The sequence below is a fragment of the Sinohyriopsis cumingii genome, chromosome 1, assembly GCF_028554795.1.
Source record: "Sinohyriopsis cumingii isolate HCF-2022 chromosome 1, ASM2855479v2, whole genome shotgun sequence".
NCBI classification, from domain to species: domain Eukaryota; kingdom Metazoa; phylum Mollusca; class Bivalvia; order Unionida; family Unionidae; genus Sinohyriopsis; species Sinohyriopsis cumingii.
In genome coordinates, this window is record NC_142961.1 from 110727379 (window position 1) to 110740444 (window position 13066).

The window sequence follows — 13066 nt, forward strand, 5'->3', positions numbered from 1 at the left end:
GTGCAAAATCTTTGCAATGGCTTTTGATTGCAAACTTGATATCATTGACAGAAAATCAATGAACCCTTCCAAGATACCGTCAATTACCTACATGCTAAGTTTTGGTTAAGTTCAAAATATCATTTTTATTTTCAATTACTGCTGTGTTAACATTAGTGACTGGCTAAACCCCCAGAGGCAAATAAAATTTCCTCATGGCAACTGATTTCAATAAAAATGTGTGCTGCCCTAAATTTGCTGATATCAGCAAGTGTAATATGCTTTAGACTTAAATGTAAAGAACAAATTCTTAAGAATGGAACATGCAAAAATGCATATTTTAGCAATAAATCAAATCTGTATTAATTTGAAGAGAAAAATTCACAGAAATTATGACTGAAAAGACTAGTAAATATTAAGTTATCATGAAAATTGTACAGGAGTCTGATGCTGAATGGAAAATTCCAAACTGGAGCCCTTTTCTGCTACATTGTATAATCAAGATCAGCAGCCGAAGCAGAGACTATTAAAACTAGTCCCTTTAATTGGTTTATTAGTACTCTGTGCTAGTCGTAATTCCAATACCTTCCCAAATTAACTAATGACATGTAATTGCAACTAACCAGCAAAGAAAGTGTTCTAGAACTCCATGAAGCAAATGAATGTTCTTTGTTCTCTTGGTGAGATACAATGGAAAAATTGTCACCCGATACAAACTATTTACATTCTTGCATCAATTTTATCTAACCTCTCTGGAGGAACCAGTAAAAACTCAGAAGAAAAAAAAACTTTTCAAACCTGGTTGGTTATTAAAACATACATATAAAATTCAATTCCTAAGAGACGAGACCTTTGACAATGAAATCAGTTCTAGAGTGCTCTCAACATGTTTACGGAAAAACAACCGAGCAGAATGTTTGGATAAAGTTCATTTGTATATGGACCACTCAGGTGGCCTAAGTGTGGTTGGAGCATCTGCCTTGGATGCTGGAGGTCATATGTTAGAACCACGCTGAATCATACCAAAGACATAACAAAAATGGTACAGGCAGCTGCCGAGGTTGGTGCTCAGCATCAAGAGGTTAGTGTAAGGACTGACCAGCCTGGCATCAGGATAATGTGACTGGGTTGAACATCATGCTACATGTCTGTGGCATGATGCCTCAGTGCTAGACATCACTATAAACTACCAGACTGCAAATAGTGTAGCGATATGACTGGAAAATTGTTAAAGCTACATTAAAAATCTTAATCGCACACATACACACATTTGTATATTTTCAAATCACCATGTTCATAGGCTCAGTGATGAGCAAAATATGTCACATTACCATGACATCATCCCAATCTCATGTATGACTGGTTTTTAAGCTTCTTTACCATAGTGCCAACATGTTTTTGGTCAGATCTGCACATTTTTAACCAGGTACAATTATATTTTGCTATTGGTACTTTTTTTTAAAAAACCATGCCAATGCCACCATTTATATAAGTGTAGCACTAGTGAAAACAAGATTTAAAAAAAAAATTTTTTATATGGTTTTCATGGTTGCAATATTGGAGGCATAATTATTTCAGACAAGTTACAAATTGTTAATTAGTAAATGACCATATTATTAACAACATCTATTTAGGAAAAATATCCATGAATAGATTTTCAAGACTGGAACCAAAGCATCATTTTAATAAAAAGAACCAAATACATACCGCATTTTGGTTTTAGTGAAAATGTGTTCAGAGGAGTAGCCACGGCAAGATTTATGAAGATAGCCACTGTGTTGGCAATACTGAGTAGCAATATCAACACCACTCTATTTAGAAACAACTACATATTGCAGAAAGTATTTGAGTGAAAATACAGTGTCTGGTTGCAGTGTCCTGGAACAGTGTATTTGTTGTGCGTGACTTTTAGTACAAGTGACATGGAGTTGTCCTCAGACATTGCCATATGGTATTGATGAAGATGTGCATGGTGACATTAAAATCCACCATCTTGTGGAATTAACTAGTGCAATAATGGGTTTGTCTCCAATGGTTTTGACTGTAATTCTAGCAATGAAACTACATTTCATCTGTGCTTGCTAATGATTGATCCACGCTGTCTGATACTGAGAGGGAGGCAACTCCAACTTTCTTAATGAAAGAATATATGAGTACTGCATGTCAACTTGACTTGTATTACAAGTCTGTCATCAATTTATTAACTTTAACTGACTAAGATCTCTATCCATCAGTAGTTAAATCCACTGTACAAATATTTGTGTGGGAATGGGAGACTATAATTCTCATATCAACAAAAGTTGCCAGCACTGCACACCCACCTGCATCCCATAAGTATTAAGCAAATTTGTCTCCCTCACCATCTCATGCCCTAACTTGTATTAAGGTCAATGTTAATAGGTCCCATTGCTTGCAAACTATTGAGGACATTACCAAGGACACAATGAGGCAGCTAACACAGGCAGGCCAGAGTCAGTGACCCTTAGAGTACGAGTATGACACCCTACCAACTGAACTCCTATGAACTTACTACAAACAGTAACACGTGTTTGTGAAAATCATATGCTGATGATCTGACCATCTGTTCAAGAGGAACTGAGATAACAAGACTTTCATGATGGCCATCGGTGGCAGCCTTGTTGGAGGTCAGATCAGGACCAGTTTTGTTCTGAACCATTGGCATACTGTACAGACTTTGCGCAAAGACACTTTGTTTCAGACACAAGCCCATAGCAAGTGGATTTATCAAATCACTTACCTGGTCTAGGATTTCACTTGCCCCAAAGATCCATATTTTTATTTCTGCTATTGTTTCGACACAAAGTGAAAACTGTTATACTTTAAATAAAAGAAATATAAATATTCTTTAAACTGATTCATTTCCTACATATATTTGCTTCTCAAACAGTGTCCTACGGAAGAAGAAAACAATTGTGCAACCTTTCATTCTAATGTACCAGACTGATAAGCTGAACAAGCATAGCCCAGAATGCTGTATTATCGCAGTACTTAATGTTCTTATTGGTACATATTAATACTGTTTTGCTCCTTACATATAATTTGTAAAGTTCCAATGACTTTCCCTTTCTCTATTCCTATAAAAAATCTTTGTCAATCGAAGCTTGTAAATGTAAATAAAACAGCATATGGTGGCTGACCCAGATTAACACACCATGGGGGAACAACTCTATATTATCACAGTATTTGCCAAACTTACGTACGGTAGCATGCAGGTATTATAATAAACATAAAATAAAACTTACCTATAAGAAGAAATGTCCATGCTTATACTGGCATATTTCCACAATAAACAAAAGGATCCAATGATAAAATTAAACAAACAAATGTAATTCAAGTGTAAATCAATGAACAACATTACAAATCAAATGGGGGTCCTGAGTGGCTGAGTGGTCTAAAGCGCTCTCCGTTACAGATCACTGCCATCTCACCTCTGCGTGGGTTTGAGTCTCGGATTCGGCCAATGTGGGTATGTGAGAAAGCTTGCCAGAAGTTTCTCGAGGGCTGGTGGTTCTTTCCAGAGATTTCCCGGGTTCTTCCTCCACCATTAATACTGGCAGCCACGTATAGCATATCGCGTGCTGAAAAATGGCGTTAAACCTACAACAACAACAACAAATTAAAAGCAATTGTTATTTACCTTAATATCAATTTTAAATGCAATATGGGCAAAGAAATGTAAAAATATAACAACTATTATTAATAGTATTACTGAAATTATACTGATTTTAAGAAAGTTTAGTTGTTATTATATTCTACATATGAGAAGCATGATCATAAGCAACATTTTGTAAATTCTGGTCCATATTGGCTACCATGCAATGAAATTGCAACCTTAACCTTGTAAGGATATGTATGTCACCATCAGTATATGACCTATAATCATCAAACATCAGACGATACACCAAGTATATTTCATAATCAAAGCCAATATAGGTAGCGCAAGTTCGACAAAGTTTTATGATGATCAACATAAATGCATGCACTTTACAAAAAAGTGATATTCATTCTTCTTCATTGTAAACTTATAAAAAAATGTTGATATTTTGGAGGAAATTGTGCTGTAAGATATTTGCGTCCTTACTGGGAACAGCTTTACATATGTAAACAACCGCAAGACGATGCATGTCCAAAATTAATCGGAAAATCCTATTTGTCGCGATAATATAGAGCCCGCAATAATACAGCGTTGCAGTATGTAGGGGGAGACAACAGTGAAGCCAACACACATCATATAACCTTGTGAAAAGCTTCATTAAAGTCCATGGATTTGATCTGGTGTGGTGCTTTAAGGCAGAGAAACACCAGTAGGTTGTTGAGACAAAAGCAAATTGGAGTAAAGTGCCTTACCCAATAATGCACCATAGTACCATATGGTCCAAGGGTTGGATTCAAACCTGCACCCTTTAAGTCACGAATCTGGCATATTAACCACCATGTCTCATGCATCTAGTCCCCTATGTTAAAATGCAGGAGTGCACATTCTATACAACCACTCTTGCAGGGATTGAAGTCAATGGAATTATATAAAATGTGCTCAATACAACTGAGGTTGATTGACTCAGTAATTGCCTGGTTGCTGTTTCACAGCTCATCAGGATATGACAGACCATTTAGTGATGAAGCAATTGTACTAAACTGACTTGCCCATAAACAATACATAGGCTAGTTTGGGCATGATTTTTTGGGTGGTAGGGACAAATATTACCTTGTGGAGAATGGTATATCTGGACCGATGACCATTCTGAGGACTTCTTCTTCTTCTTTTCCTTTGGTTTTCTCTCAGTATCATCATTAGGTTTATTGGCTGGTTCCTGTTTAAGAGAAGTAACTTGTAATGCTATAAATATTTCAGGATTACCACTGCATCAAATAATATGCAACAAATGAAACCATTCTGATTGGATATTCTCTGCAACCTGATAATGTTCATTCCAACAACAACAAATGAAAAAAGAGCAGGACTGACCTATCCACCTACATACATTTCTACATGAAAAATTACATGCATGAACGAGAGCCGAAAATATAGTCCTTTTAGCACAGATTGTGCAAACAGTGTTGGAATTTTGTTTATCACACTCCTGGGAGTGCAGCTGGAGGGGGTGGTGTAGAGATGGGGTTTGATTTTTTTAAATGTCAATTTCAGAGCTGTCGGTCTCACATGTATGAGAACTGGCAACATGTCAGACTGGGATCCTGGATATCTCTTCAAGTTCTTCCCCTGACCGAAAAGTACTTAGCTCTGGATGGTGAGATAGAAAGTACTGAGAACCTGACTGTATAATAACTCTATATAAACTGACAATGCATATGGCATTCATCACTTGGGATTTCCAACTATCAATACACAGTGAAATCCACGTACAACATGCTTCGTTACAACACAAATTCAGATGTAGCATAGTCCTGGAATGTTTCTAAATATTTGACAGTAGCTTCACCAATATCTGTATGCACTACAAAGCCTTAGTGCCAAAATAAACAAGCATTTTCTTTAATGATTTGACAATATATGATGTATTCTTGAAGACAAAATGTATCTTGCTTATTTTTTGAAGAAGTTAACTCCTTAGAAACCTGAAAATTGTTAACCAAATTATTGTTGAACTAAATATAAAAATGCCACTAAGTCATATTTTTATTTGTCTTCAATGCATCATGCGTACAACTGATGTTCAATCCAGGGTTAATGACAGCCAACAGATGCTTGCTCAGTCATCGTTCAGACAAGCACCAAACCCTGTGGTGGTCATAAAGTGTTTCTCACCCAAAATTTACAAATCAATAAATTTACATGTATCTACCTATCAAAGCAAAATGAACAGACCACCAATGCCTGTTCCATCAACCACCATATGCTATTTGATTACAACTGCAGTAATTTACTGGGCAACCAAATAAATAGGCTTGGCAACCAGATTTTCAAAGCTGGTCATCCAGAAATAACCTTTGATTTTTACAACATTTCTTCCCAGGCATAGTTACTTAAAATGGAAGTGACAAAAAGGTGGTGTATTTATTGTTTTTATATTCTATATTACAATGAGACCATGCAAAACGTGCAAAATACATGAACAGTAGATTGGAAGTGTAGTGCAAAACTACACTAACATATTTTACAAATTCATGAAGCATGGGTACATGTGTCATAGTTTTGTGTTACATTCTTGACAAGTTTATTTTATAAAACTAAAAGCATGAAATGAGAACAAAACCTGACTCAGCATTATTATTATTCCTTCATGAAAACAAAAATGCTGTGAAATATGGAAAATATTTTTCACTGTTGGACAAATCCTAAAATTTCCACATCATTCATAAATTTTTCTGCTATTATATTACATCTGTCAAGTCAGTACAGACTGCAAAATAAATCCTCTACTTAATCCCTACTGACTGTCAAAGAAAAGACCACACTGACAGTGTGGCACATGAAATACAGAAATGATGTCCTTTCTTTGTTCAACATGGTAATTATGATGTCAAGATGCAAGGATTTTTCAGAGAAAATATTCATTTCCTCAATGATCCTCAATAAAGGGAGTAACATGTTTCATCATACTTCCAAGACAATTGTACTATAAAGTTAAAAATGTGAAAATATTCCTTTGTCAAAATATACAAGAATCTCTGAAGACACAAATTATTTATTAAGACTATTGTACTGCATGAATATGGGGGGAGGGAAGGTTATAACCAAAATACAAATAAGAGTAAAACCTGTCTTGAGAGACCTCTGCTATGAGACCACCTGTTTTGAAAGACCAGGATCTCCATGCACAGATTTATTGACTAAATAGTGCTATTACCTGTTATGAGAGACCACCTGTCTTGAGACACCAATATTTTTTTGGCAGAAGAGGTGGTCTTTCAAGACAGGTTCTACTGTAACAGAACTGTGTAGTATTTTCTCTTTCACTCTCCTATATGACCACACTACCAGACATGTACCTTATATGCCTTGGTCACCACTCCCCTCTTTCTTTTTGGTTCATCCTCGTCCACATCACTTTTCACCTCATCATTCTCATCGATGCTGATGTCTGAATCAGTGTCTTCCGATTCTGAATCCTCCGTATGGTAATCAATATCATCAGCTTCCTGCAAACCAATCATATTAAGTGTTTAACACGGCCTTTTAATTTCAGTTGCACTACTTCATTGTCCACACATATATTGGTATGAAACTTACCAATAATACTACAGAGGTATAATCTCAACACAGACATCAAACCCTAACAGAGTAGAACTTTGAATATCAAACTCAAAGGCAGGATTCCACCTAGAATTTAGGAACTTAGAATCCCACTTAGTCCTTCATGCTATGTAAATAGTGCTTTTACGAAACATGAGGGTCATGTACAGGTTTTCACAAGAGTTTGAGTTTCAGGAGATTTACATAATGAATTCTGTATTGGTGTATATTTAGCTGAAATATTTTGAGGAAACAGAATGGAGAAAATCTGGCTAAATAGAGTATCACATAATATGGGCTGAACTGTATGACTAAAAGATGACTTGTAAAACTTCTGAGTGGTTTAAGTGTTTAAATCCACACCTTAAGGGTTTGTGGAGCAAGGAGTTAGGTCCAACACTGGGAAATAATTTAATTACTTATAATAGGGTATATGCTGCTTTGTTTTAAATAACTAGTTACTACCATCTAAGCCCCCTTACATATAAGTCAACCCCCACCAAACTGAATAGGTATAAACACTAAAAAGTGCATGACTGGCATATAAGCTGACCCACAACTCTGTGACATCATAAGATGCAAGCAATAAGTTCTAAATGCATTTATTTAGGCAAACTTGTATTAACATCAATTACACATATACTTCTCTCGGGTTGGCATCTATGATTATTAAAAAGAAATGGTATAAACTTCATTGAAAAGTATTTAATTTTATGTTTTCTTACTGTTTCTGCCTAATTAGATTTGTGAATAATTTGATCGAATGATGACAAGAACTGAGCATTTGCGAGTTGCTGCAACACTACTTCTCCCTTTTGACTCGATTCTTTGTTTATGCATTATTGCATTGGACATTTTATATCACTGAACCAGTAATTACATTTTTATTTTGCCTTGAAATTGTAAATACCTAACTCCTTCAAATGTGATTCAGTATGACAACACAATGAACAACAAAAATGTTTGATTTCATCACTCTCAATTAGGCTAATGAACATATTTATATAATGGCGCCAGCGCATGTACATTGTAAGTTTGAACATGCTCTGAATGAAGTACATTCCGCTGAAGGATGTACATCCCTTGGAATTGAATTATGGGCACCACTGCACTAAACATTAATGATATCTCCAAAATACAATAATGAAGTTTCAGAAATAATGCTTAAAAAATTATGCTAATGCCATAAAAGCTGAGTTGTAGATTTTATATATACGAATGTTAATTACCATTGTTAAATTAAAAGAAGGAATGAAAATACATAACAGGCAGCATGTATCTTCAAACAACTAATTCAGAATACATATGTTTTATAGCAAACAATACTAAATGCCTTACGAGTTGACAATAAGGAAATAAGGTTGGATATACGAAGGGAAAATAGTTGCCACATGTACAGTACCATGAGACTGCCTATTTAGGTACCTTTAGTTCAACAAAATTGGGAATCCTTTATTTTCCAATCAATTGCTGGTGCTTGCATAACACACAATAGTGTAGAAGATGGTTTCTTTGAATTATGACGGAGGGCCAGTTGTTTTCACAAAATAGTTGCATCGATAAGCAGGATAAACTTTTAATTAGTCGCTCTGGCTTTGTTGCTTGTTTATTTAAGACTAACCTTTAGCTATTGTGCAGTTTGGTCACAGTTGACCAGAATATGAAAACAGGTTATGTCCTGGGGGAAAATAAGGGGTATCACAGGGAAAAACGGTGCATCCTTTGCGAATTTCAAGCATGTTGGACCCAGAGGTTCGGTCAATATTGAGTGAAACCAAGGCTTTAAAAATGAAATGAAAAACCTCCTGATTTTAGGTCCCAATCTCCCTATTTTTGTATTCAGTCTCCCTACTTGGATTTTGAAAAGTCTACAGGTATGCCTTACACCCCGCTTTACAAAACTATGGTAATCATGCTAATATTATGGAATTACACATCAATGTACTGGAACAGTTGCTGGTCAAAATTCCCTCTTAAAACAAGCCAGTTTCAGGGTTTTACTGATTAACTGGCCTGTACTGCTGTCGGAAAAAGAAAGACAAATCAAAACAACTATCAACAAAGGAGATGCTGAAACATCAGGCTTTCCAATCTGCGGAAAGTTATGATGTTGTTCAGCCAAAACACAAAACTAAAGTAGATAGATGATGATCTTAGTTGATCTATAATGAGAATTTTAGTCTTTATTATTACCACACTACGTGAACATGTAAGCTGTGCTGGTTATGTGCCTTGTACTATTAAACGTGCATACCTTTTCATAAATATTACTTCAGTTTGTAGAATCGCTTAAATCATTGAAAATGAGTAACTTGTGAAAGCGTGATTCAATGTAAATGAAATAGCTATTAAAGACTAGCTTAAATGTTATCTAGAAGAATGCAATTTGGTTGAAACAATGAATAAAGCAAAATCTGTATCTAATATGTTTGGGAATAAGTAAGGATTTAAGCGACGCTATGCATGCTTTGCACTGTGTAAGTACTGTACATTATAGTTCAGCCTGGTCTCTCGTGTAAAATTAACTGGCCACAAATTATGAAGTCTGTATTTACCTTTATTTAATTTTGTGTTGGAGAAATCAGAAAATAAGTACATGTAAAATAATAACAAAATCAATCATAGTACTTTATAACAGTTAAATAAGTTTCGGGACACCAAAAATTAAATATTTTTTTACATGCATATGTCTTATGACACAGAAAAAATTATTTTTTTGTCCCAAGATTTATAGCCATTACAGTAGTCAACAAGAAGACTTATAATCTGTTAAGTTTAGACATTGGTCCATGGATAAGCCAACCACCCCCTTCTTCCTGGGCTTTATTGTTTCCTAACTTATTCGGCTTATACATGAGTAGAGATATATGGTAATCTTTTCAGCAACGTAGCAAAGAATTTTCTTATTTTACAAACTAATATCATCATGAGATATGACCAAAAACATCGAGTTTTCACATGAAAAATGTGTCTTTTATTACAAATTTAAGTTCTTCAAAGTGGAATGCACCCCTGTGCCCTTTGCAAACTTTTTAACCAAATGAATATACAAATAAACATTCATAGTTTCTATTACTGTTATGCGATTTTAACTTATTCTAGAGTTAGTACAACATAAATATATATTCAACAATACAGTTCTGATGGCAATGATACACGTTTATTGGGTACATGTATACAGGGTAGTTACTAGAGGTAAAAAGATTAAATGATTGATATCTCTTCCATCTTGATACCCATATCAATACAAGAGGTGAAGGTGATTGATATAAAACAATACTTACCCTCTGTAAGTTAATTTAATCCTCATGAATATTTATTAGTTGTTTGCCTAATAATTCTTCAATTTGAGACTTCATCTGAGATTATCTGTGGCAAGCTTATGTACTCATTTCTGTCATTAAAAATAATAAATACTGACAACATCCACTTACCTTCTACAAATTAAGATAAGTTGACTCATATGGTTTGAAATCTACCCCCCCATTCCATGCTAATTATTTCATCCCATCAGTATGTTCAGCCACTGATAACATGTATCAGCATAATGGAGACATTCCAGACTTGTTCTTCACTTTCTGATTTAATTACTTGACTGATCATTTAATAACCTCTTATATGCAATGCTTTTTTGTTGCTTCTTATCTTGTCTACTTGGATTGAATCTGAAGGCTACAATTCTGGTGTGTTATGCAGTGATATCTTGCATTAAATTCTGATTGGTGGTTATTGTTTGTTCAAGCCCAGGGTAAAACAATAACCACCAATCAGAACTAATTGTAGCTTATAAACTGAGTGATCCACCAGAAGCATTGCATCAAAACTCGATCAAAATAGATACAAAGCAACAGATAAGCTTCTTGTAAAAGTGGCTATTAAATGATCTGTAAAGTGTTTAAGTCATACATGGAAACAAGTTTGAAATGTCTCTTCTTACAGTGATATATGTGCCAACGGGATAAAGAAACACTTGGCACAGAATTGGCAAGAGATCAGATTCCGAACCACATGAGTTATAGTCACCTTCTGAATTTCTTGAAAGCATGTCGGTGTTGTCAATAATTTCTTTTCTCACTGACAGGAACAAGAGCTTGAGGCCATGGTAGTTGTTTTGCATATACAGTGAGTACAATATGATGGATATGGTTGTTAGTCATCCCCATTCCCAAAGTCAGATTTATTCTATATAAGATTTTCCTTGCAAGAGGTAAATGCTCTATTTCTAATTTATTGAAGATAAGGCTGCAATGCCTTCCAAATTTAAGTGAAGACATGAAACAAGATGCTTTTGAAGCAATTACGCAGTGTGAAACAAAGAGCATGATAACCAAGCAGAGTCCTGTCTCGGATCAAATGGGACAGCCTGAAATTGCCTAAAAGTTTAATTAAACCAACAACAACTAACTAGTAGCATGTTTTAGAAGTACTGTATTTACCGTATATGTTGGGAGACCGTATTTGTTGGGACACCATAAATTAATTTTAAAAGTAATTTTTTGTGCACTGTATGTTCTGAGACACATCGTTTTTCTTGAATCGTAAGTTGTGGGACACCTTTTAAATCATTCGAAAGTTACATGTCGGAAATTGCACTCCAGCTGAAATTTTATTTAAAAAAATATAAAACTGTGTTCTTGAGATAAAAATCCACTGCAGCAGCATCTCATCAACACAAACCTTCTCCTGCACATGTATGATCTATTCTTTTGGAACATGAATATTTTTTTTTTAGCTTTCTCATACCGTGAAAAATCGTTAGAGGCAACACACCACCTGAAGCGGAAACTGCAAGGGCAAAAGTCAGATTTTTCAAATCTGCACTAGTCTTGCTAATTCTCACACTTTTGATGCCCATCTTATCGTCAGTCCATCCAGGAATGTGATCAAAGTACACTAGAGTTTCATCCATGTTAATGATCATATTGTCAGCAAAATGATCTGTTTCTCTTCTGGCCTTCACGAATTCATCACATGATTTTATTTTCTCTAAATCTTCTGGATAATGCTGGGTCATCGATGTTCAGGCACGAAGCACTATATTGTGTAACTTTAAAAACTGTTCCATTGTTTCACTTTATTTTCAAAATTTTCGTGAATAGCTGTGGAAAGGAACCAAAGTTAGCTTCCATATCTCGGCTGTCCTTTTATATTCAAAGCTAAAAAAATAAAAAAATTTGGCACACTTAAAAGAATCCATAGTCGGCTTCTGAGGTTAGCTTGCTTTTCAAAATAAAATAATCTTTGTATTGATATCCTTTTAAAAAAATTCGGCTTCCAAGTCCAAAATCGGCTTGCTTTGTAATAAAAATAACCTTTGTCTTTGATGTCCTGTCAGTAAATTCAAAGAAGAAGTTTACTGCTCGCTGCCAGTTGTGTTTATTTACCACCAGGGCTTCTATGTGCTTGGCATCTGTAGTAATAACTAATACAAAGGTACACTGGTGTCTGCGGGTAAATAGTAATGATACTTTTGTAACCCGCGCTAGCGAAAAGATTGTCACTTGCACTCAAGTGAATGTGTCTTCAAATAATGATTTTTATTTGTGAGATACTGTCATACATTAGACCTGGACACAAATTAATCTTGGCTATTTTGCACCTAACATCGGTTGATTATTTCCCTCTCGTTTGCGAAATTGTTTGCTTCTCTTCTGGCCTTAACGAATTCATCACATGATTTTATTTTCTCCAAATATTGCTGGGTCATAAACATCTGTGCACAAAGCACTATATTGTGTCACTTTAAAATCTGCTCCATTGTTTCAATTTATTTTCAAAATTCCTGTGAATAAAGTTGAAAATGAACCCAAGTTTACTTCCATATCTCAGCCGTCTTTGTATATGCAACAAACAAAAAAACCTGCTCACTTC

At 35.1% G+C, this 13066-nt stretch overlaps 1 protein-coding gene across 4 annotated transcripts in view; it reads right to left on the bottom strand.

Moving 5' to 3' along the window:
- LOC149807600 (vacuolar protein sorting-associated protein 72 homolog) overlaps positions 1-13066 on the bottom strand; it is a 36982-nt gene that overhangs the window by 11289 nt on the left and 12627 nt on the right. For all 4 annotated transcript variants that reach the window (XM_089968631.1, XM_089968639.1, XM_089968622.1 and 1 more), the window contains exons 3-4: positions 6952-7101; positions 4706-4811 (exon numbers count right to left, since the gene is read on the bottom strand). In XM_089968631.1, the coding sequence (XP_089824757.1) occupies positions 4706-4811; positions 6952-7101 (256 nt within the window). The remainder of the gene's footprint in view (positions 1-4705; positions 4812-6951; positions 7102-13066) is intronic.